Raw genomic sequence first — 25,294 nt, forward strand, 5'->3', positions numbered from 1 at the left:
AAAAAAAAAAAAAAAGTTTATTTATTTATTTATTTTCAGAGAGAGAGAAAGAGAGGGACAGAAACATTGATGTGAGAGAGAAATATTAGTTGACTGCCTCTCTCACACCACTAACCAGCAACCTGGCCCACAACCCAGGCGTGTGCCCTGACTGGGAATCAAACCAGCGACCTTTCGGTTCACAGGCTGGCACTCACTCCCCTGAACCACACCAGCCAGCGCAAGATAGGTCCTTTTAAAACACACAATCATGCCCTGGCTGATGTAGCTCAGTGGATTGAGCGCTGGCCTATGAACCAAAGGGCTGCTGGTTCAATTCCCAGTCAGGGCACATGCCTGTGCTGTGGGCCAGGCCCCCAGTTGGGGGTGTGTGAAAAGCAACCAATCAATGTTTCTCTTCCTCTCTCCCTCCCTTCTCTCTTTGAAAATAAATAAAATCTTAAAAAAAAAAAATACAACAACACATAGTCACAATACCATTATTACCCTTTAAAAAACAGACAATATTTGTGCTTGTCCTGGAAAGCTCAGATGACCTAGAAGTAGACAACAGGACAAAGTAGTGGAGGCTGACAGATATGAGTCCCTCCTGGCCTGGTTAAGCTCTTTTCTGCATGTGGCCCTGGGTGAGTTGTCATATATCTCTCTGAGCCTCTTGTCCACTCTGTACACAGGGACAAACAGTTCTTCCTACTTCAGCAGGGGAAATTTGAGGATTTGGGGGACCATGCATGTAAAACGCATCAGGCTGATGGCAACCAAAAGTGTAATGGCCGGCATAGAGGAGGCCCTTAGACAACAGAGTGGTTATTTATTTACGTTATACAGGCCCATGTTATCTCGACTGTTCTAGAAACTGCTTTTTTTCACTCAGTGCTCGTGGAGGTGGATATAACATAGATAGTTCAGGTTAAATGAATGAATTTGTGTGAAAGTTATCTGAACAATTTGTGGGACCTAAGTGCTGAATGTGTGTGTTAGCTGTTATCACCGTTATCATCATCATCATCATCAAAAGTTATTTTTTCCAGTGGCTGCATAGTGTTCCATAATGTGTTTTATTTCATCAGTCTCTTGTTGGATATTGAAGTTGTTTATATTTTTCACTGTTTTAAACAGCACTGCCATGAACGTCTTCACATATATTTAGATATACATATGCAAGTTAAGATCTAGACCAGGGTTCTTAACCATTTTTGTGGTCCCTTTGGCAGTCTGATAAAGTCTACGGACCCCTTTTCAGAGTCATGTCTTCAAATGTGTGAGACAAAGTACATAGGATTCCAAAGAGAACAGTTATATTAAAATACAGGATCAAAATACTAAAAGAACATTGGATATATGTGCTTCTTTATTAACATATTTAAATAACAAGGTTTAGTGGAGGGAGGGCTAGTAAGAAACTAATTTTGAAGTAGCAGTGAGTGAGTGATGTTGAGGTCTGCAGCTATAATGTGCTAAGGAAATATCAGGTTTCACTGCTAACACTACTGTGGTTGTCATTATTCACGATTGATGGAAATGCTAAATTTCAGTGAGCGATTAGTGAAAATGAATGGTTTTCTTTTCATCTAACACATACCCACAGATTTCCTACCTGGTAAATTGCTTTTAAGTCAAATTGCTGTGCAAAAAGGAGGATATTTTTTAAAGCTTTTGATATCTATGGCTAAATACTGGCCCCTGAAAAGGTAACACTAGTTGATGTGCCCACCAGTCATGCACATGCTTGTTTTCTCCACACCCCTGTAAAGGGGAGTGACATGGAACGCTATCCTCCATTTTCTAGGGACCCTCTTACCCCAGGGAAGAACGGAGCAGAGTAGGCAGGAGATGCTCTGGGTGTTCCTGGTTCTCAGAGAGCTTTGTCCCTTTTTCAAAGGCTGAGGGTAGGGAGTCCTTGCTTAGAGGAAAGGTTTTGAATAGCAGATGGGCCCAGATCAGGAGAAGAGATGGCTAATACTTGTATGCTATCTGACCAAGATATGGGCCACTAGGGACACCCATGTGCTGGTGAGGGGAGTGTCGTTGGGCGCTGCTGTTGGAAGGCTACATACGTGGCGGTGCCCATTAATGCTTAACACGCAGGGACCCTCTGACCCAGCAATCCCTTTTTAAGAATTTGCCCTACAGTTAGACTCACAAAGGTACATAAAGACATGAGGACACAGACACTTGCTACAATCCTCTTTGCAGTTGTAAATGTTTGGTGACCTAAATGTTCATTGATCATAAGGGCCTGGTAAAAGGAATTATGGGACAGAAGTCAGATAGCTTCTGAGGCATGTGCTGCTATGAAGAGCTCCAAGCTAACGTTACAGTTTAGAAAAAGAGGATAGTAGAGAACAGTGTGTTAAAAAATTGTGCCCTGACCAGGTAGCTCAGTTGGTTAGAGCATTGTGCCGATATGCCAAAGTTGTGGGTTTGATCCTGGGTCAGGGCACATACAAGAATCAACTGATGAATGCATAAGTAGAACAACAGATTACCCTCTCTCTCTCTAAAAATTAATAAATTTTTAAAAAAGTTTTAAAAAATTGTGCAGGGGTGCCCTGGCTGGTGTGGCTCAGTGGATTGAGCACCAGCCAGCGAACTAAAGGGGTGCTGCTGGTTCGATTCCCAGTCAAGGCACATGCCTGGGTTGTGGGCCGGGTCCCCGGATGCCGGATGGGGGTGCGTGAGAGGCAACCACACATTAATGTTTCTCTCCCTCTCTTTCTCCCTTCCCCTCTCTCTAACAATAAATAAATAAAATCTTTAAAAAAATTGTGCAGGGGCTTAAAGTGAACAATGGTGAAGGGTTTATATCCATTTTTTATTTATGCACAGATTATCTCTGGACAAGAAATGTTACAGAGGTGCTTCTGGAAAAGAGAACTGAGAAGGTGGGGGTTAGAAATGGGAGGGAGACTTGCTCGTACACTTATGTCATCTGTACCCTTTGGGGTCTTTCATCATGTGCTAGTATCACTAAGTTTTTAGTGTATATATGTGTGTATATATACATATTAAAGATTTTATTTATTTATTTTAGAGGGGAAGGGAGGAAAAAAGAGAAACATTGATGCGAGAGAGAAACATTAGTCTGTTGCTTTTCCTACACCCCCATCTGGGGACTGAACCCATAACCCAGGCATGTGCCCTGATTGGGAATCAAACCGGAGGTGTTTTGCTCTGTGGGATGACATCCAACCTACTGAGCCACACTGGTGAGGGCAGAGTTTTTAGTGTATATTTGATAGGTACAAAAGGGTATTTGTAACATAATAAAGAGGTAAAGTGCATAGACCCTAGAGCCAGCCTGACTCAAGTACCAGCTGAGAGTCTTTGGACAAGTTAGATAACCTCTCTGGGCTTCAGAGCCCTTGCTATAAAATTGGAACAATGATGATACCTCTCTTAGGGTGGCCGGGAGGATTCAATGAGCATTCTGTGGCAAAGTACTCAGGACAGGGCAGAGCACACAGTATGATCTCAATAAGTGTTAGCCGTTATAAATGTTAAGAGAATAATAATAAAACCAGGCAACGTTAAACCCTGTTAAAAAAAAAAAAAAACAAAAAAACCTAAAAAAGAACAACTATATACCTGTTTTCCCTTGCTAGTTGAGAGGGAACTTCTGCTTGCTTCCTGAGGTCTTATTTTCTAAGATGGATCTGTGAGTGGCGTTGGAGGGGAGGGGTGATTTAGAGTCAGGTGGATCTGCCCAGGAGACCTGACTGCTGCTTGGAGCAGCTCCGTGGCCTTGGGTGAGAACCTGACTTGACTGAGCCTCAGTATCCTGATCTGTTAAATGGGGGCTTGTGCCCATCTCCCAGAGGAAGTTTCCTGGAAGCTCTTGTCATGAGGACCCTTTGCACCTGCTGCCCCATTACCGCTTGGCCTTCTTGTTTCAGATGTGGACGATGAGTATGAGGATGAGGACCAGTGGGAGGACGGAGCAGAGGACATCCTAGAGAAAGGTGTGTATGGGCCCGCCTCTGGAAGACCACTGGGGGAGGTGACCCAGAGGGTGTTGAGAGCCCATCCCGCACCCCCATGCCCTGCACCACCCCAACCCCACCCTCCTCACCCTGCTTCTTTCTGTCTTTGCCAGAGAGATCAACTCTGTACCCTTTTCCTTTGAGGCCCATGAGTTGGGGGGTGGGGGCAGGGGCTGTGGGGTGGTAGGTGTTATTGGGAGAGGACTCGGGGGTCCCAGGGCCCCAGTAAATCCCTTCTGGGGGGAGTGGGCTCTGTCCCAAGATCCCCCCACTTCCTGGGCCAGTGCCCCCCTTGCCTGTTATTTTCCGTTTTGTGCACCTCATACATTTCGGCTTCTCCCCCAACCACCTGGTGCCTGGCCTTTATTTTTGATTTTCAACCTTACTGTGTCCTTCCCTTCCCCTTCCCCCAACCCATTGGTTGATTTGGCTGCTATAATTTGGCTCATACTTTGTCTGCCCTCGCCCACCACCACCACCACCACCACCACCACCACCACCACCACCTCCTCTTCCTACAAGTAGAAGAGATTGAAGGTAAGAATCTGGAAAGTGTGACTCCCCAACCCTCCTCCCATATCCTGACATCTCCTTCCTGCCCTTGGCACCCTCCCTCATCCCAATCCCTGTCCGGCCCTGGGGTCTCTGATTCATGTCAGGGCCCAGAGCCAGAGGGTTCTGGGGCCAGGCCTCCAGCAGTGATGGGCCCGCAACGCGTGCGCACGCGCGCATGAGCATTGTCGGGGGCAGGGATGCAGGGATGTGTGGGATGGGGTGGAGTTCAAAGTGTGCTTAGACAGTGGCTGTGAGATGGGGAACAGCTGGATGTCCCCAGTGGCTGGGCCCCATCCCCAAGTCTTCATGAGAAGCAGAAACCTGAGCAGGACAGAGGCAGAGGGTGCGGGTTATGGGTTTCCTCAGTGAGGTGTAGCCCCACCACTTTCTCTAGGCCCCTGCTCTTGACCTCCCCTTGCCCCATCTGCCCATTTTTTTGTGCAGCCTCCAATATCGATAATGTTGTCCTGGATGAAGACCGCTCTGGGGCTCGCCGCCTGCAGAACCTCTGGAGGTAAGCGGGGAGGAGCAAGTGGTGAGACTGGTTCCCATGGGGCAGTTTGGAGGCAGGTCAGCCCACCTCCTCTTTTCAACCTTCAATTCATGTTTGTTTTTCCCCCTCACACCCCAGGGACCAGCGAGAAGAAGAACTAGGCGAGTATTACATGAAGAAATATGCCAAGTCATCTGTGGGAGAGACGTAAGGGCATGGGATGGGGGGGTGGGGGACCAGGAGCTGGTGGTCCCTTGCAGGAAGGGTCAGGGGTCTGACAGAGCTTCACCTTTCCTTCCCAACTGTCCTCTCTCCAGGGTGTATGGAGGGTCCGATGAACTCTCGGATGACATCACCCAGCAGCAGCTGCTCCCGGGAGTCAAGTAAGGGGGTGGGACAGGAGGGCTGCGGTGGGGCTCTTGTACTGTACTTGGGTGATGTGCCCACATGAGTCATTCCCTGAAACAAATCAGGACAGAGTCACACAAGCGGAGTGGTGGATGGGGGGGTGGGGCAGGATGGCACTTTTCTCTAGCCCTCTGCTTATGTTTGGAAGGGTGGAGAAGGGAGAGGGTGTGGAACAAGAGGAAGAAGGATGGGTGTGATTATTTGTATGTTTCATGATGAGGAGACAGTTTCTCTAAAGGGCTTTCTTTTCCTCTCCTGTCTAGGGATCCAAATCTGTGGACGGTCAAATGTAAGGTGTGTGCTCTGGCCTCATGGCCTGGGGGAGGCAGGGTGGTGAGGGAGGGGGCCTTGCCTGTCAGAACTGTCCACATGTCTGTTCTGGGTCTCCTTGGCCTGCCAGCGTCTTGGTCATCCCTTTTTTTTTTTTTTTTTTTTTTTGCCTTTCCCTCCTCTCTTACCTCCCCTCACTGTCTCCTACCCTCATTTTTCTTGCTGGTCATCCCTCTTACTCTGTATCTGTCCACCTCATGTTCGTCTCCTACGTTTTCTTGCCTGATGAGCCTGTCTTTCTTACTGTCTCCTGCCCGCTATCCCGTGTCCTGCCCTCCATTTCATCGTTTCTTAAGTCTGCCTGTTTTCCAGATTGGAGAGGAACGGGCCACAGCCATTTCCTTGATGCGCAAGTTCATTGCCTACCAGTTCACAGACACGGTAAGTCTAGGCAGGCAGCTTCAGGATGAGAGACAGGCCAGAGCCCAGAGGGAGGGAGAGGGTAGGTTCACGGGTACTGCTGCCTGTTAAGAGAGCTGCTTCAGCTAGAAAACCACCACTCCCTGGACTGAGGCTTTCTTCTGTGTCTGTCAAGAGGTGTTGTCTTCGCTCTTTCTGCATTTCTGGCTGGGTTCCCCAGCCCCTGTAGCCCTCTGGAAGCCAGCCACTGAGCTTCCTGAGCCTTTTCTACCTGAGAGTGAGCTGTGCCTATTTACCAACCCTGTTGGGGAGCTGTCACCCTCTTACTCTTTGGAAGGAAGTCCTACAGTAGGACACTTTGGCTACAGGGGTCAGGGAACAGCCCTGTCTGTAGGAGAATTTCTTGTTTCTCTTTCACACAGTCGTCAGACACTTGCTGAGCCCCTCCTCTGGGCTTGTCCCTGTGCTGGGAGATGCTGAGAATACAGTGGGGACCATGCCAGAGCTGGTTCCTGCCCCTTCAGGGCTCAGCACGTAAAACATGAAGTAATGCCACCTGTGTGCAAGGCAGCAGATGCTGCATTTAGGGCACAGATCTTTCTTTAGATTGCCAGGGTTTGAATCCTGTCCCTGCCACTTCCTAGCCATGAGACCTCGATCAATCCACTTCCCCGCTCTGGGCCCCTTGCTTGCCTGCCTCTCAGCTTCTCAGCATCATTAGGTTTAAATAGCTTGGGACATGTCCAGCCACTTGTGCTCAATAAATGTAATTCCCAGTTTTGTAACCAGGGCAAAACTTATGAAGGGTGTCCTCAAAATATGTGAAACATGGGGGCTACTAATAACTACATACTGGGTGGTAACTTTCTCAATAGGATTTGTGTTCAGCCGAGTGCATTGCTTTCATCTGCTGAAGCAGTGGGTGCACGTCAGTGGGGCCAAGTGGACAGTTGTGGAATTTGCAAATTAAGATGTTAAGTGTGCACAGACCTCTCCGTTGTGCCCTGGGCAAAATTCTAGTGACTTCTGTTTGAGTTATGACTCTGATTATTATTTTTGTTTTAAATGACCTAACTAGTACACACATATTCTAAAAGCCCAGATTTCTTCATCCTCAGCTCCCATTTCTCACATGTAATTACTGTGTCTTTTCAGACCATCTTCCCTGCTTGTTGAAAAATGTCTTTTTTATTTTTTATACATATCACTGCAGCGAGCCTTTTGTCAGTGCCGTGATCATCTTTCCATGCCCAATAAATACAAAGTTGTTTCCATTTTTCACTATCACAACAAATGCCAAAACAAAATAATTGTTTTTGTTTAAATTGAGATATAATTCACATTCCATAAAATTGATGGTCATGGTGCATGATCCTTTTTATATGTTACAGGATTTGGTGCTCTACTATTTTATTAAAGATTTTTGCGTTTGTATTCACAAGGGATATTGGTCTGTAGTTTTTTTATTTTCTTTCTTTATTTTTATTGTTGTTCTACTACAGCTGTTCCATTTTTCCCCCACTGCTCTCCCCTGTCCCGCCCCCATGCTCCCACAGTCAGTCCCCACACTGCTGTTCACGTCCATGGGTCATTTATACTAGTTCCTTGACTAGCCCCTTCTTCTGGTCTGTAGTTTTCTTACGATGGCTTTGCCTGGTTTTGATAGCAGGGTAATCCTGGATTCATAGGATGAATCAGGAAATATTTCCTTCTCTTGTAAGAAGAGTTTTGTGAAGGATTGGTGTTAATTATTTAAATGGTAGAATCACCAACATAGCCATCTAGTTCTGGGCTTTTCGTATTTGTGTGGTAGGTTTTTTTAAATTACTAATTTAAGATCTTTACTTCTTGCAGGTCTTTTCAGATTTTCTATTTCTTTTTAAGTTAGTTTTGGTAATTTGTCTTTCTATGAAAACATTTATTTCATTTAGGTTATCTAATTTGTTGGCATGTAGTTGTCCCTGGTATTGCCTTGTCATTCTGTAAGAATGGTGGTAATGTCCTTTCTTTCATTCCTGATTTAGTGATTTGAGTCTTCTCTTTTTTTTCTTGGTCATTCTGGTAAAGGTTTGTAAAATCTGTTGATTTTTTCCAAAGAACCAATATTTGGTTGTAATGGACTTCTCTACTGTTTATCTATTCTCTATTTCATTTGTTCCCATTCTGATCTTTATTATTTCTTTCCTTCTGCTTGCTTTGGGGTTAGTTTTCTCTTCTCTAGTTTCTTAAAGGTGGAAGGTTAGGTTATTGATTTGAGATATTTTTTCTTTTTTAAGTTGGCATTTACAGCTATAAATTTCTGAGCATGACTGTCTTCACATTCTAACAAGTTTTATTTTAGTATGCATGTTTTTGTTTTCATTCATCTCAAAATATTTTCTAATTCCTCTTGTAATTTCTTCTTCGACCCATCAGTTACTTGAATGGAGACATAAGTACCATTGGAGAGGGCCCAGTTGGAGGGCACATTCCAGATCCCTGATCATGACCTTTGCTTAGCAACCTGAATCCTTTCATATCCTAATTAACACCAAATAAAAGATGACTGGTAAAAAACAGAAACCAAAAAACTTAGTGTTTCACATATTGGTGGATTTCCTAAATTTCCTTCTGTTACTGATTTCTAATTTAATTTCATGGGGTTGGAGAACATACTTGATATGCTTTTGGCCCTTTTACATTCATTGAGGCTTGTTTTATGGCCTCACATGTGTCTTTTTCCTGGAGAGTTCAGTGTGCCAGTGAGAGGAATGTCCTGCTGCGGTTCAAAAGAGTGTTCTCTGTGTAGATGTCTGTTAGGGCAGCAGTGTTTGTAGGGTTGCTAAAGTGTTCTGTTTCCTCATTGATCTTCTGTCTAGTTGTTTAGTGCATTATCAAACGTGGGGTATTGTAGCCTCTGATTATTATTAGTGAATTGTCAATTTCTACATGTTTGTTAACTAATGCTTTATGTATTTTGAGGCTCTGTTAAGTTCATATATACTTATAATTCTTATGTCTTTTTTTATGGATTGGCCCTTTTATCATTATTAAATGTCCGTATTTATCTCTGGTAGCAATTTCTGTCTTGAATCTGCTCTGTCTGCTGTTACTGTAGCCACTCCAACTCTCTTCGGTTCTAGTTGCTTTTTACACATATGTTGGATCTTTTCTGTGTCACTAAGTAGATTCATCTCATTGTTCTTTTAATTGCTATGTTATATTACACGATATGGTTAAGCCATATTTTAGCAAATCCCTTTTGGGGGGCACTTTACAGTTTCCAGTTTTGTTTGTTGGCTATAATTTATAGCTCTGCAGTGAGCATCCCTGTGTCTGTGTCATGGAGCCAGCGTGTTTCTGTGGGATAAATTCCTGGCAGAGCCTGCGGAGGTGGCATGGTTACTGTTATTGGCAGTTGTGTCTCACTGTCTCCTTCCACGCGCTTGGTCCCGTAGCCCCTGCAGATTAAGTCGGTAGTGGCACCAGAGCATGTGAAGGGCTACATCTATGTGGAGGCCTACAAGCAGACCCACGTGAAGCAGGCCATCGAGGGTGTGGGCAACCTGCGGCTTGGCTACTGGAACCAGCAGATGGTGCCTATCAAGGAGATGACAGATGTGCTCAAAGTGGTGAAGGAGGTGGCCAACTTGAAACCAAAATCCTGGGTCTGCCTCAAGCGGGGCATCTATAAGGATGACATCGCACAGGTGCCTGGTGGTGGGGTGGGGGGGTCAGGACTCATGTTCACACTTCTGCTCCTCTGTCCTCTCCTATTCTGCTTTCCATTTGACCTTCCCAGCCCCCTTCCTAGTGCAGAGAGCAGCACCCCACTCAGATTAGGTGAAGCAGAGCCTGGATTTTGTTGTGAGCATGCAGGAAATGGATGACCATCTTCTGTGTGTGATGAAAGCATGCTGAGTAAAGATCTGAAGGCAGAGAGGGAGCGAGCCATGTGGAGTTATTGGGGAAACATGTTGTGACAGAGCAACAGCATGTGTGACAGGACTGTCTGTAGCTGAAGCCCAGCAGTAGGACATGCACTCAGGGAGGCCATCATTGGGCTTTAGCTTTTGCCGGAGTGGAGTAAGATGGGGGGAGGTTCTAGGGACATAGTGTGACTTTAATTTTAACAGGATTATTGTGGTGACTGGTTCTGAGGCAGGGGGCATGTTTCCCTCAGGGAATATATAACGATGCATGGAGACAGTTTTGGTTATTTCAGCTGGAGAGTTGATTCTAGCATCTAGTGGGTAGAAGCCAGGAATGCTGCTAACATTCTTCAGTGCATGGGACAGCCCCCCACGACAAAGAATTAACCTGGCTGAGAAACCCTTAATTACAGTATGGGTTCACAGGAGCAGGGAGACCAGCAAGGAGACAGACTAGTGTGCCCTTGGTAAAGGTGGCTGGTGACGGTGAGACAGGACTGAGGTTGGAGAATTAGAGGAGGGAAAAGAGGTCGGAGTTTTTGAAGGCACAGCTGCCAGGATTTGCTGACAGATTGGATATAGAGGTAAAAGCAAGTTAAGAATGACTCCCAGATTGCCCTCCCTGGTAGTTGAGGTGGTTAGAGCATTGTCCCAATAGCCCAAGGTTGTAGGTTCAATCTATGGTCAGGGCACATATAAGAAGCAACCAATGAATGCATAAATAAGTGGAACAACAGATTGATGTTTCTCTCCCTTCCTCTCTCAAAAAAAGAAAAGCAATTAAAAAAAAAAAAGAATGACTCCCAGGTGTTCCTGAGCAGAAGGAAGAAGAGTGGGCGGAGACTGGGAGACAGCAGCTTTGGGGGAACTCAAGAAAGTAGTTGTGGCTGTGCTAGGTTTGGGGGACCTTTTAGCCATCAAAGTGGAGGTGTCAAGCAGGCAATGAATAGTCAATTTCAGAGTTGAGGGGAGACAGGCTGGAGAGAGAATTTGGGAGTTGTTAGCAGCCTGATTTCCCCATCATTCTTTCTCACTTACCCTCTCTGAAACCTCTTTGCTTTTCCTATGTCCAGGGTCAGGGATGGAGGGACAGGCCCTTTCCTGACCACTCACCTGTCCTTCTCAGGTGGATTATGTGGAGCCCAGCCAAAACACCATCTCTCTGAAGATGATTCCACGCATTGACTATGACCGCATCAAGGCCCGCATGAGCTTGGTACCATGGGGACGTGTGTGGGAGAGGGATGCTGTATCCCAGCTGGTGGCCAAGCCCGCCTCCCTCTCCCTTCTCACCCGTGCTGCTTTTCCTCCGCAGAAAGACTGGGTTGCCAAAAGGAAGAAGTTTAAACGGCCTCCACAGAGGCTGTTTGATGCTGAGAAGATCAGGTGAGTGTCCTTGGGGACTGGCTGAGTTGGGTCCCCAAAGCTGTGGTACAGAAGTGCCCTTGCGGTTTCTCTCATGGAAATGAAACCCTGACAGGTTTAGTTTGTGAGTGGTGAGCAGTCAGTATAGCCTCAACCAAGTTACTTAACATCCTCATGCCTCAGTTTCCTCTGCTTACAAAGATTGATAATAACAACCTCTGCTTCCTCAGATTGTAGTGAGAATTGAATGAATTAATATGCATGTGTGCTCAGAGTATCATTTTGCGTGTGTGTGATTAATGGTATCGTATATTATAAAGGAATTTATCGATGTGTCAGGCTTTATAAAGAGCCTTGATCTCCTGATGCCTGGGCAATCAAGATGGGGATATAGAGCCCCTTCCCCTCAGGATATCTCCCTCACCCTCCCCAGCTGGATAGAACTCAGAGCAGCTCAGGGATTCCAGCATTCCAGTTCTACTAGGATTTTCAACAGGAAGGGCAGGAGAGGAGGAGATGGAGAAACAAGATTTGCCAGTGACATCTTCCGCTGGTCTTGTTCTGGTACCCGTTGTGTGTCAGCCAGTTTTTCCCTGTCTGAATCGTAGAATGTGCCTTTTGATCTGGACCCAAGGACCTGGCTAATACCTCCTATGCCCGAATTGGACCCATTTAAACCACTGGTATCCACCTAACTGGACGCCCCCTTACTGTGAGGCAGAGAGCAAACCAGAATGCCCTCTCCCTGCCCCCGAGCCAGCTGTGGCAGTGGTGCCCTGACATGCCCAGCAGTGTGTGCTGGTCTCTCTTCCAGATTCACCATGTGAATGGGAAGACAGTTGAGTGAGCAGCGGGAGGAGCTCCACCTGCTCTTCCTTGCATTTCACTTTTGGGGAGTGGGGGGGCTTTCCCTCCCAACTCTGGGAGCATCGGGCAGGAACTAAGTGTCCCCCACTCCCTCCACCCCACACGCAGGGCCGGTAGAGTTAAGGGCACAGGCTTGGGAGTCCCTCCCACAGCGTTTGAATCCTGACTCTTAGACTTTTGACTGGGCTGTGTGGTATGTCCTCTCTGAGCCTCGTTTTCTCATATTACTGATGTCACAGGCTTTGGGGAGGAGTCATTGAGGTGGTATGTGTCCCAGCCAGGCATGGGCTGAGTGCTTCATGAATGTTACCTCTGATGTTTTGTCCAACTAGTATTGACTGGGTGTCTCTGATGTGCAGACACTTACAGGGAGACTGAGAGAAGATAAGCCCCTGCCCCTCTGGCCTGCCATCCTGGTTAGGGAGACGAATCACGCAGTAGTTCATCAGAGGGTGACATACCCTGTGGTGAAAATAGAACAGGGAAGGGGCATGGGAGTGTGGGAAGGTGGGGTCTGTGTGTCCCTCCTTTGGGCTGTGTGAGAGCTCACTCCATCGAGAGGGTGTGTGTTAGGATGGAATGGCTCAGCCTTCCTGAGGTCTTCTGCTCCCCTTGCCAGCGGCGGAGACAGGTACAGCAGATTCTCCTCTTAACCTCCCCTTCCAATCTCTCCTCACAAAATCCCAGGTCCCTGGGGGGCGATGTTGCCTCTGATGGTGACTTCCTCATCTTCGAGGGGAACCGCTACAGCCGGAAGGGCTTCCTGTTTAAGAGCTTTGCAATGTCTGCTGTGGTGAGGGTCCCATGGGGGGGTCATGCTAATGATAGTGGGGAGGGGGGAGGCCAAGCTTTCCCACCTACAGCCCAGGCCCCAGAGGAATGGATTATCTGGGTCCGTCCTGAGTGATCCTCAAGTCACAAGTGTCCCAGGACGATAATTCTCACTGTGTTTGTAGCCCACTCAGCTGGGCTGTGACACTGACCTTTGTCCTCTTCTTCTTCCCCTTGTCTCTCGGGGCTCAGATCACAGAAGGTGTGAAGCCCACACTCTCTGAGCTGGAGAAGTTTGAGGACCAGCCAGAGGGCATTGACCTGGAGGTGGTGACTGAGAGCACAGGTATTTGCTCTTGGCTATAACTTAAGCCAACGAGATGCAGGTGGCCCATGGCGGGCAGCCCCCAAGTCAGCCCCATGTCTGCCCCTGCAGGGAAGGAACGGGAGCATAACTTCCAACCTGGGGACAATGTGGAGGTATGTGAGGGTGAACTCATCAACCTGCAGGGCAAGATTCTCAGTGTGGATGGCAACAAGATCACCATCATGCCCAAGCACGAGGACCTCAAGGTGGATATCCTACTGCCCACCCATGCGTACTGGGTTGAGGGGGTGATGTTGTAACCATGGGTAATCTGAGGTGGCTACTGGGTTTAGTTTGCTTATGATGTGTGTGTGTGTGTGTGTGTGTGTGTGTGTGTGTGTATGTGAGGGGGGGGGGAAGAGAGTCTGAGGACTTGTCTAGGCTACCCGTGGTGTGTCTAGGGTGAGGCTGTTTCCAGGTGGGTCTGAGGTGTCTTATCTAGTCTGGTGTCATGTGTAGGGGACAGACTGACTCTGTGTGGGGTAAGGGTTGTCTAGGCTGATATCCTGTCTGAGGCCAGCTGTCTTTGGGGCAGTCTGAGCGTTGTCCTGGGGGCCTCAGGTAGTCTTTGGTTGGGTGGTGTGAGCCTGGAGTGGGTCTTGCCAGGGTCTTTTCTGAGAACTTGAGCAGATCTGAAGATGGGTGGGGCAAGTGATTTGTGGTGGCTTCCTCCTCATCTGCTTGTTGTCCCCACTCCCAATCTCCAGGACATGCTGGAGTTCCCAGCTCAGGAACTTAGGAAGTACTTCAAGATGGGGGATCACGTGAAGGTGATTGCTGGCCGATTTGAGGGCGACACAGGCCTCATTGTGCGAGTGGAAGAGAATTTCGTCATCCTCTTCTCTGACCTCACCATGCATGAGGTAGATCAGAAGGGTGAAAGGCGGGCGGACATACCCAAAGGAGAGGACTCAGGCAAGGCGGGCCAGCTGCTTGGGTCCTGCTTGATTCCTCCCCCTCTCCTGGCAGCTGAAAGTGCTCCCCCGGGACCTGCAACTCTGCTCAGAGACGGCATCAGGTGTGGATGTCGGAGGCCAGCACGAATGGGGGGAGCTGGTGCAGCTGGACCCCCAGACCGTGGGTGTCATCGTGCGACTGGAGCGGGAGACCTTCCAGGTGTGTGTGCTACACTCAGTGGTGGGGCTTAACTTTAGGGGTTTCCTCTCTTTCCTGAGCTCCTCATCCTGGGAGGTGGCAGATCATGGTGGCTAAGAGCCCAGATTGCTCTGGGTTGCAGACATGCCTCTGTCACCCACGACGGGCTGAGGTGGGCAAGTGGCAAGTCAGTTACCCTCTCTGCCTCAGTTTCCAACCTTATAAAATGGAGGTAATGGCAGCATCTTAGTTGTGAATGAAACTCTGAGGTCAGATATGGACCCTGGCATTCAGTGCTTGCTAAAGGATGGGGTGCTGCAAGCGTCCTCTTCCCCTTCACCCCCTCCCCATGGATGTGGGAGCCACACAGCATAGTGCTTAGAACCCTGGACTTTGGATTCACATCTCAGCTCTGTTCCTTTGGTGCTGTGTTACCCTGGGCTGCCAACTAGCCCTCTCTGGGCGTGAGACACCTCCTGTGTAAGATGGGTATCATGACAGCATCCATCTCAGAAGTTCTGAAGCTTCAATAAAATCTTATATGAAGTATTTAGCACAGGCCTGCCTGGTACAGAGTGACAGGTAAACATTAGCTGTTATGTTAGTGTCTCCTCCTCTGCCCATCTCTCCAGTCCCTGATGTTTAATCAAGGAGGTGGAGTCTCCTCCCAAATGATTGGGAACTTTTTTTTTTTCTTAATTTACTTTTAGAGAGAGGGGGAGGGAGGGAAAAGGAGAGGGAGAGAAACATCAATGTGTAAGAGATACATTGATTGCCTCTCAAACAACCCCAGTTGGGGCCCTGGCCCATAACCTAGGCATGTGCCCTGACCAGGAATCAAACCAGCGACCCTTTGGTTCACAGGCCTGGTGCTCAATCCACTGAGCCACACCAGCCAGCACTGGGAACGTTTTTGGTTGACCCAGTGCTCTGACTTTGCCTGCCCAAGAGCTCCCTGCAGGCTCCCACAAGGAAGGACCATCCCACTTTAGGGAAGCACTACTCCATGTCACCCTTTCCACTTTCACCCCCTCAGTATCCTCCCTTCTTCCATAGGTGCTAAACATGTACGGGAAGGTGGTGACTGTCAGGCACCAGGCTGTGACCCGGAAGAAGGACAATCGTTTTGCCGTGGCCCTGGACTCAGAACAGAACAACATCCATGTGAAAGATATTGTCAAGGTCATTGACGGCCCCCACTCAGTAAGTATGAGCTCCTGCCTATCAGCTGTGTCTGAAAGAGTAGGGTGGCACATGGCCATGAGAGTGACCATCCTTTTCCCTCCAGGGCCGGGAGGGTGAGATTCGCCATCTCTTCCGTAGCTTCGCCTTTCTGCATTGCAAGAAACTGGTGGAGAATGGGGGTATGTTTGTCTGCAAGACACGTCACCTGGTGTTGGCCGGGGGCTCGAAGGTGAGGTGGGCATGGTGGCACCCTGTGTTAATGGGTACCTGGCTCGGCTTTCAGGCCTTCCCTGACCCCAGGAGTGACAAAGAATGGGCAGATGTCAGTGTCAGGTCCTTTGCAAAGTGTGAAAAAAGGTTTATTTGGTTTCTGAGCTGTTTTAACAAATCACTCATTCATTCATGTGGTTTTATTGAGCACCTGTTAGGTGCCAGACACTGGAGGTACAGTAGTGAACAAGAGGCAAACCTGTCCTAGAGCTGCTACTTTGGAAGTGAACAGATAAGTACATACCTGTGCAGCAGGCGGTGTGGGGTGCTGACAAGCACTATGAAGAAAAATAAAACAGGAAAAGGAGGTAGAGAATGATGGGGATGGGGTGCTGGTTTATTTTATTTATTGATTTTTTTAAATTATCTTTATTCTTTTTTTTTTAAGTATATTTTATTGATTATGTTGTTACAGTAGTTCCAATTTTTTTTCCCCTTTTGCTCCCCTCCACCCAGTACCCCTCTTCCCTCCAGCAATCCCACCCACCTTAGTTCATGTCCATGGGTCATGCATATAAGTTCTTTGGCTTCACCCTTTCCTATACTATTCTTGACTTCCGCTGTTTATTTTGTATCTACCAATTATGCTTCTTAATCCCTGCACCATTTCCCCATTTCAAGTTATCTTTATTCTTTTTAGAGATATACCTTACTTGAAATTCTCCTTATAAATGTGATACCTTTTGTGTTTTGCCTGCTGCCTAACAGGGAACGTTTTTGAAGTCTAATCATTTTATTTATTACTGTGTTTTAAAGAAGGATGGGTTCAGAAAGGGAGAGAACAGATCTGCTGGTTTATACTTTTCATTAACTGGTCAATACTGTTCATTCACCTAATGGAAGACTCTTAGGATTTGGTTGAACAAGAGGCAAATGGATATAATGTAACAGTGCAAGCATTGCTGTTTCTAAAATACAATAAATTTTAAGATGATCAACACAGCCATATTCAAATAGAAATATTTACTTTTGTCCCACATTCTATATAGTTGATGTTTGTGATTGTCTTCTGTTTATGACGATACAGTACATTCCTCTTACTACAATATTCTTTACTCTGGGTGTGTGGCTGGGGTTACAGCATAAATTTTGATGGTGATACTAATAATTCCTGTTTCATGTCCTTTGACCCCATTACTCTAATTTGCTTTCTTTCCTTAAGTGAATTATCCTGCGTCAATATACACTTGCACTTAGAATACTACTTTGTTTAGAAATGTTGTAAAGTGATCCAAAATAGTTTGGAAGCAACGCTATAACGACTTTAAATTTCATAGAAATCTACTTACCAAAACCAGTTATCTAAAAGTAGTTCAACTTTGTCGCAATTGTCCCTGTCAATGGGACAGAGCACCCTTCCTTAGCAGAGAGTTTTCATATGTGCTGTTGAGGTTAACTTGCATATTTTCTGCTGGAGCTGTGTACCTGCTGCCCCTGTGGCAGGCAGTAAGGAAGGGAAGGTAGGCAACCAAGGAAGGGACTCTCTCTGCTAGAGATATTTTAATTTTATTAGGTAAGTGCTTACTCCACTGGGCTGTCCAGGCCTGCGAGATGTGTTTATTTTAAAAGTAATGCAGAATTGCATGGTTTAATCTGTCATTTTTACTTGGAATTTGAAGTTTAAACTTACTGCTGCTCTAAGCCATTAATAGATGAAAACTGGTTCTGTTTAACTTTTAAAAAACCCATAAGCTTTATATGGGTGGTATATAAACTTGATATCAAATTTGCTCCAGTTTTTAAAAAACACAACACTCACTTTTTTCTTGCAAATAATTTTATGTAATAAAATTATATTTTATTGTTGAAATACTATTGGTAACATGTACATTAAATACATTGTTAGTATATATTTTACTTTCATCCTACATTACCATTACCTTCTTGGTGTTTGTGAGAAAACCCAAAAGAAGCTTGCTTGCATTGAAGAGAAAAAGGTCTAATTGGCATTTATAAAGAAAGTGTTTCTAGCTTCCACATCCCTGCTTTTTTTCTTTTTTTTTAAACTACTGCGATCTATAAGGGATAAGGATAGAAGGAGCTAGAGAATGATGGGGGCTGCTGCTCTGGATAGAGGAAGTTAAAGAATGGCCTCTTCAAGGTGGTGACATTTGAGCAGAGCCTGAATGAAGGGATGGAGAGCTGTGAATATCTCAGGAACAGCAAGTGCAAAGGCCCTGAGGTGGGCCTTGTAGGAAGGTTGTATAGAACCAGGTATCAAAAGGAAATCAGTCCTTGGATCTGGGTAGTTGAGACCAGGAAGTGGTTTCCTTAGGACCCTGCAGACAGGATAATGAAACAGTGGCATGCAGGGTTTGTGTCACTAGGGGTTTAAATTCCTGACTACCACATTTTAGTCCCACTCCTTGGCCAGGGCCTCTTGATTAACAGGCCCACAATGGCATAGGGGTGGTGGCAGTTTCCCCAAAAGGAAATTGAGGCATTGTCACTGGAACGAGGGAGTGATGGCCACTGGAAGGTTCAAGCAGGATTTGTTCTCAAATGCAGGCAGGCAGTTTGGCATAGTCTGAGAGTCAGTCACCCAGACCCTGCAGGCCAGTTCACTTCTTGTCCCTCCTCTAGCCCCGAGATGTGACCAACTTCACCGTGGGTGGCTTTGCCCCTATGAGCCCCCGGATCAGCAGCCCCATGCACCCCAGCATTGGAGGTGAGGGGGAGTTGGGGTGGGGCTGTGTGTGGGGATGGGGGAGGAAGGTGGTTCAGCTCACAATCATGGAGCACCTGCTCTGGGTTAGCTCAGCCCTAGTGGGGCTCACAGCCCACTGGAGACCAGACTTCACCCCACAGTGACAGCCCAGGTTGGTCAGGGTTGTGATGGGAAAGCCCAGAGGAGGCTCCTAACCCAACGGGACGGGGGGCGTGGGGGGGGGCATCAAGCAGGTGAAGTGGGTACTCTGACTCTGGGCACAGAATGTGAGGGGAGCCCTGGCAGGCATGGCTCAGTTGTTGGGTGTCGTCTCGCCAAGCAAAATGCTGCTGTTTTGATTCCCGGTCAGGGCACATGCCTAGGTTTTAGGCCAGGTCCCCAGTTCAGGGTGTGGGAGAGGTAGCTGATTGGTGTCTCTCTCGCATGTCAGTGTTTCTCTCCCTCTCTTTCTCCCTTCTCCCCTTTCTAAAAATAAATAAATAAGATCTCTAAAAAAAAAGAAAAAGAATGTGAGGGGAAGGCACAGCCCTGGGGATTGGTGATGTTCTCTTCCATCCTCAGGTCAGCGTGGCAGCTTCGGTAGCCCTGGCGGCAGCAGCAGTGGCATGAGCAGGGGCCGGGGGCGGAGAGACAATGAGCTCATTGGCCAGACTGTGCGCATCTCCCAGGGGCCCTACAAAGGTGATCTTCAATCCCATGTGGAGGCCTGGGGAGGGGCATGGTGAAGGAGAGCCCCACCCGGACTGACTTCCTGCTCCCCACCAGGCTACATTGGTGTGGTGAAGGATGCCACGGAGTCCACAGCCCGAGTGGAGCTGCACTCCACCTGCCAGACCATCTCTGTAGACCGTCAGCGTCTCACCACAGTGTAAGGCTGGGCCAGGGCAGGGCTGGGAGGGGGTTATCAGGTGGTGAGAAGGCCCTGCTCACCCCACTAGTTCTCTGTGTCCACAGGGACTCACAGCGCCCGGGTGGCATGACATCGACCTATGGGCGGACGCCCATGTATGGCTCCCAGACACCCATGTATGGCTCTGGCTCCCGCACACCCATGTATGGCTCTCAGACACCTCTCCAGGATGGTGAGCACTCCCCAGGAGACAGGGAGGAGGGGTGATGGGGTGGGGGGACTGGGGACTGGGGACACGGGACAGGACAGAACTGATGGATATGTTCATCTCTCCTGTTACAGGCAGCCGCACCCCACACTATGGCTCGCAGACGCCCCTGCATGACGGCAGCCGCACTCCTGCCCAGAGTGGGGCCTGGGACCCCAACAACCCTAACACACCATCACGGTAAGGATCAGGAGTTGGTGGGGGTAAGGTTTCCTGAACTACTGGGGGTGCGTTGAGTGTGGGGAGTAGAGGGGTCTGTATTGCCCACCCTGAATTCTCTGCTCCCAGCCCCAGGCTGGTCTGTAAGGACTAAGCATGGCTGGGGGCAAAATAATCTCTCTGACCCAACCACAGCAGCACACTGGGTTTGTTTGTGACTCTGGGCTGGCAGCCCAATCTCTGACTCCCAGTGTCCTCAGCTGTGAGGTGGCCGCCTCCGGGTGAGGCTGCTGTGAGGGTGAAGTTGCCTCGGTTTGTCTGGCTACAGCTGTTCTGGAAGTGTTTGCTACGTTGCTGTGATCACCATTCTCAACATACTCCTTTCCCCAACAGGGCTGAGGAAGAATATGAGTACGCCTTCGACGATGAGCCTACCCCATCCCCACAGGCCTACGGGGGTACCCCCAATCCCCAAACCCCTGGCTACCCAGACCCCTCGTCCCCACAGGTTAACCCGCAGTACAACCCGCAGACGCCAGGGACACCGGCCATGTGAGTCCACTGGGACTAGCCCTGATCATCCTCCACCCGAATTCTGCCCTCTGTGATACCTCCTCTTTGCCAGCCCCAACAAATGCTCCCTTCCCTTCTTGTCTCTGCAGGTACAACACAGACCAATTTTCTCCCTATGCTGCTCCCTCTCCACAAGGCTCCTACCAGCCCAGCCCCAGCCCCCAGAGCTACCACCAGGTGGCACCAAGCCCAGCCGGCTACCAGAACACCCACTCTCCGGCGAGCTACCACCCCACACCCTCACCCATGGCCTATCAGGTGCTGGTCAGCTGGCATGTCCTTGAGGTGGTGGGCTAGGGAGGTCCTCAGGCCTTTCAGGAAACCCAGGCCAGGCGACCTGTTCCCAACAACACTGCTCCTAATTCCCTTACAGGCTAGCCCAAGCCCAAGCCCTGTTGGCTATAGTCCGATGACACCTGGAGCCCCCTCCCCTGGCGGCTACAACCCGCACACACCGGGCTCAGGCATTGAGCAGAACTCTAGTGACTGGGTAACCACTGACATCCAGGTGAAGGTGCGGGACACCTACCTGGATACGCAAGTGGTAGGGCAGACGGGTGTCATCCGCAGTGTTACGGTAAGTGGGGCCCAGGCCGGTGGATGGGCAGGCATCCGCTCCTTTGGGGTTCCTATTCTCTGTGGTTATTGTTTGTTTGTTTGTTTTTCTTTTTAATTTCTAACCACATCTTCCAGTACGCATTTATAGCTGGAAAAAAAGATGTGGAAAGGTTTGGCATGCAGGCTCCACAGGCTAAGACTTCTGCCTGTTGTGCTCATGACCAGGGTCCCGGCTGCCTGGATCAGTGATTGCACCCACGAGTATGGTAACTTTGGGACATGCTCCTCTGAGATGAGTTCAGCAACATGGACTGAGTGCTCCCTGGTGCCAGGCTTCAGCTTAGTGCTGGGTACCCACAGCCCTGGGCTCTCCCTGCTCCAGCACTACTGGCCACCCCATTTTTCAGTCATTGAGTTCCCTCTAGTCTCAGGGCCCTTGCTCATCACTTTCCTGTCTAGAACTCTTTTCCTTCCATTTTTTTTCTAATTAACTTTTATTCATCCTCAGAGAAACACGTAGGCTATTTATTTTAGGTTTCTTATAAGTCCATGTAATTCTTTTTCGTGGTACCCACTGCTGCCTAAAGGCTTAAAAGTGTGCCCTGGTGATTCTTTGATTACTAATCCTGTGTTTTATTCCTAAGTAGTCCCAGTTCCTAGATGAGGAACTGGAATCTTTTGGCCCTCCAGAAAATATTAATTGAATTAATTAAACATCAGAGACCAAGACAGCCCCAAGCCCTGCCCTCAGATCTCAAATCCTGTGGGACATATCCCCAGACATGCCCCTGACACTGGCAGCCTGAGTGGCCAGAGCTGAGATACTGGAAGCCCCAGAAGGCAAAGGAAGATAGGAAAACCCAGAGAACGCACCTTACCAATTTTGGAGGGGATCAGGGAGGGCTTCCTGGAGGAAACATTTGCACTGAGACCTGAAGAATGAATAAAAGCCCAGAGATGTGTCTGGGGAAGAAATTAAGTGTGTTCTAGATAGAGGGGACTTGTAGAGGCCTAGGGGTAAGAGAAAGCCTGGCACATTTGGGGAAGTTGAAATATGTTCATTGTGACTGGAACATAAAGAACCAAGGTGGAAGGTGATAAGGCTAGAGAAGTGACTGGGGCCAGGTCAGGTGTCAGCTGGGGAACGTGGACCATGTCCTGAGGACACTGGAGGTCATGGACGAATCTAAGTGGGGATGAGATATATGGTTTGGAATTAGTTCACTGTGTCACTTTATCCGGGATGTGTTACAGGTGGTGACACGGCGCTGGAAGGCTGGGGAAGCTCAGGCTGCATTACATGGCCTGAGGAACAGTGGGAGGGAGGGAGGTGGGAGAGACCCTCAGGAGGCTGTATGGACAGGCCTCGGCTAGAGGTTGTCAGTGAAGGAGCTGACTAAGACAGGGTGACTGGGGACTGGGGGAGGAACAAGTGTAGGGAAGAAGCTGAGGTCAGTTTGGGACATGGAGAGTTCAGTGCCTGGGAAGCAGTCTCCTTTTTGGCCTAAGCGGACTTCATTCTGGTGCTTCTCTTGCTGCTCTGGTCATGCTGCCTCGCCACACCACAGACTCCAGCCTTGGAACCTGGCCCCGCCTTGGCTTTTCCTGCCCTGTGTCACCTTGGGAAAGTGACTTCTTAGAATTAGCCCCGAGCCTGTGTCCCCTGAGTGTGAGTATGTCCTGTGGTGGGCGCAGGCCAGGCTGACCAGGCTGTCCCCACCCTCAGGGAGGCATGTGCTCTGTATACCTGAAGGACAGTGAGAAGGTTGTCAGCATCTCCAGTGAGCACCTGGAGCCCATAACCCCCACCAAGAACAACAAGGTACGGAGGGGCAAGGGGCTATGGGGGCACTGGGCTGCTGACATGGACCCTGACTCCATGCTCCCCTCTCCAGGTGAAGGTGATTCTGGGTGAGGATCGGGAAGCCACAGGTGTCCTGCTGAGCATTGACGGTGAGGACGGCATCGTCCGCGTGGACCTTGATGAACAGCTCAAGATCCTCAACCTCCGCTTCCTGGGGAAGCTCCTGGAGGCCTGAGGCAGGCTGGGTGGGTGGACATCAGCAGACGTCTGGCAGATAGAGGGTGGCCCTCCTTCCTTCCCTGGCCCTTGGCCCTGACAGAAGATCCGGGTGTGGAGCAGGCCCTAGTGTGGTTGTTCAGGATTTCCTTTGTTTTCCTTTCTGGGCTCCTATCTTCCTCCCTGATGTTCATGGGAATCAGAGTAGAGTCCGGGGGAGGGTCCCCACCTTCTTTTATTTCCCTTTCCCAGCTTGCTTTTATGGTATGATCTTTCAATAAAAATCTGTCAAAAGTCCTGTGTGTATGTGTGGTCTGGTTTGTAAGTGGGGTACTTCATAGACCCCCCACTTGATTCCTTATTGTGTGATCTTGGGCAAATAACTAGGTTCTACCTAAGCCTCACTTTCCCCATGTAGAAAATGATACTGCCAAGACGTTGGCGTAGGTAGACACGCTGCGTCTCCCTCCACAACTAAGAAGTAATATAGCTGCCTTGAAACTTGAGACGACCAGAAATTCCAGAAAATCGAGGTGCATGGAAGTCCAACAAATAAAGATATAAAGAAGAAATACTCATCCAGACAGGTAGGAGGGGCAGAGCCAGGACAAAGAGGAGGCAGAGTGGAGGCAGTGTTGACAGTGGCTGTGGCCGGCTGGTGGAATGAGCAGTCACACATTAAAAAAACTCGGGAGGGGCACCTGGAGGGCATTCCCAGCACCACATCAGACCACGCAGCTCACAGTTCTAGCACCAGGGAAAATAAAGCCTCATTGCTTCTGACTGAAAACCAGTGGGGGTTGGGGCAGAGGAAGAAACTGCCGGTCTCTCAGCAGAGTCCATTTGTTTAGAGGCCTCCACAGTCATATAATGTCCATAGACCCACCCACTCTGGGAACCACAACGGGGGCAACTGCTAGAGAGGCATCAGTTCCATATGGGCAGTGGGAGGAGTGCCTGGAAAAAGGGGCAAATGCTGAGCAATTGGCATTGTTCCCTCTCAGACCCCTCTCCCGCATACAGCGCCACAACATGGTGAAACAGGTTGCCCTGTATAGACAAATACCTAAGGCTCTGCCCCTTACAGTGTAACAGGTGCAACAGCTCTACCTAAGATAAAGGCAAACAAAGGAGACTGTCAGTTTGAAGAGACTGAGAAGTATGGCCCAAAAGAGGGAACAGATCAAGGTTCCAATGGGAGAACTAAGCAATAAGGAGTTAGCCAACCTAACAGTGCAGAGTTCAAACCACTGGTGATAATGATGCTCACAGACTTGACAGATATGCTTAACCCTTTGAGTGCCAATGTCACTGTGAGCGACACTGACAAATTTTCCCAAAAGTGCCAGTGTTGCTCCCAGTGACTTTTCGATGGCTACAAATGTAAATAACAATGGAATAATTCATATTTTATATTTTTTCTTTTTTTGTACCTCAGATTATATATTGATATAACTTTTTCTCATGTTGATCCAAATTTTGAATTTTTACGCTTGTTCAAATACTGACATATTAATTTTATAATTTTTACTTACATTTTGAACGGTCCATTTAATATCATTTATCTTTGCAATAATCATTGAAACTATGCAGTGTGTATAAGGAAGCTTTTGCTAATGGACATTTTCATTGCTTCACGGTATAGCATTAGCATTTTTTCCAGTGTCTCAGCAGAGTAGATTTATTGCTCTTGCGACAGAAACGCGGAGAGTCCTTGAGACATTTGACCACTTCATATGGAGAGATAGGAACCTGAGTAAGGATATGATATAAAGTGAAGAAAATCCACCAGGTCCCTCTCATGTATATGGTGTAAAGATGCTTCCAGAAAGCAAGCTAAGATTGTGTAAGGAATGCTCAACACTGGAAGGAAAAATCAAGTCCAGAACAGTATGTGTGAGATGTGACAAAGGGCTGTACCCAAGATGCGTCAATAGCCACAAATGTTAATATATAAACATTTTACTACTGTGTTGTTTTTGCATTTCACTTTTGTTTATAAACTTTTTTACTGTTGATATCTATTGATATATGTCTCTAGTGTGAATGCCATTTGTGTTCATTTTTTTGTACATTATGAAGTTTTCTTCAAAAATTTATGCAATATTTGGCTTACTTCTTGTTATCCATGTTGCTATGTGTTTTTTAAAATTATAATCATAGGTTTTATATTATGCCCTATATTATACTTCAAAAGCTATACTGAAGGGAAGAATTTATTTTTTCTAAAATAATTGT

General features: G+C 47.9%; 1 protein-coding gene across 4 annotated transcripts in view; it reads left to right on the top strand.

Moving 5' to 3' along the window:
* The window catches only part of SUPT5H (SPT5 homolog, DSIF elongation factor subunit), a 29,788-nt gene extending 6,435 nt beyond the window's left edge, over window positions 1–23,353 (top strand). For 3 of the 4 annotated variants that reach the window (XM_090261225.1, XM_090261222.1, XM_090261224.1), the window contains exons 4-30: window positions 3,897–3,962; window positions 4,509–4,520; window positions 4,983–5,052; window positions 5,170–5,238; window positions 5,349–5,414; window positions 5,703–5,733; window positions 6,082–6,150; window positions 9,567–9,818; window positions 11,167–11,256; window positions 11,356–11,426; window positions 12,960–13,065; window positions 13,296–13,389; window positions 13,480–13,616; window positions 14,118–14,273; window positions 14,380–14,526; window positions 15,562–15,708; window positions 15,794–15,919; window positions 18,544–18,628; window positions 19,190–19,309; window positions 19,394–19,496; window positions 19,583–19,710; window positions 19,821–19,926; window positions 20,299–20,457; window positions 20,568–20,736; window positions 20,852–21,055; window positions 22,763–22,858; window positions 22,932–23,353. In XM_090261225.1, the coding sequence (XP_090117351.1) occupies window positions 3,897–3,962; window positions 4,509–4,520; window positions 4,983–5,052; window positions 5,170–5,238; window positions 5,349–5,414; window positions 5,703–5,733; window positions 6,082–6,150; window positions 9,567–9,818; window positions 11,167–11,256; window positions 11,356–11,426; window positions 12,960–13,065; window positions 13,296–13,389; window positions 13,480–13,616; window positions 14,118–14,273; window positions 14,380–14,526; window positions 15,562–15,708; window positions 15,794–15,919; window positions 18,544–18,628; window positions 19,190–19,309; window positions 19,394–19,496; window positions 19,583–19,710; window positions 19,821–19,926; window positions 20,299–20,457; window positions 20,568–20,736; window positions 20,852–21,055; window positions 22,763–22,858; window positions 22,932–23,075 (3,023 nt within the window). In that variant the 3' untranslated portion in view covers window positions 23,076–23,353. The remainder of the gene's footprint in view (window positions 1–3,896; window positions 3,963–4,508; window positions 4,521–4,982; window positions 5,053–5,169; window positions 5,239–5,348; window positions 5,415–5,702; window positions 5,734–6,081; window positions 6,151–9,566; window positions 9,819–11,166; window positions 11,257–11,355; window positions 11,427–12,959; window positions 13,066–13,295; window positions 13,390–13,479; window positions 13,617–14,117; window positions 14,274–14,379; window positions 14,527–15,561; window positions 15,709–15,793; window positions 15,920–18,543; window positions 18,629–19,189; window positions 19,310–19,393; window positions 19,497–19,582; window positions 19,711–19,820; window positions 19,927–20,298; window positions 20,458–20,567; window positions 20,737–20,851; window positions 21,056–22,762; window positions 22,859–22,931) is intronic. The other variant, XM_090261226.1, reaches the window with a different exon arrangement.
* Window positions 23,354–25,294: the final 1,941 nt, after the last annotated feature.

Source organism: Furipterus horrens, unplaced genomic scaffold (genome assembly GCF_987537825.1).
Source record: "Furipterus horrens unplaced genomic scaffold, mFurHor1.1.pri manual_scaffold_13, whole genome shotgun sequence".
Taxonomy (NCBI): Eukaryota; Metazoa; Chordata; class Mammalia; order Chiroptera; family Furipteridae; genus Furipterus; species Furipterus horrens.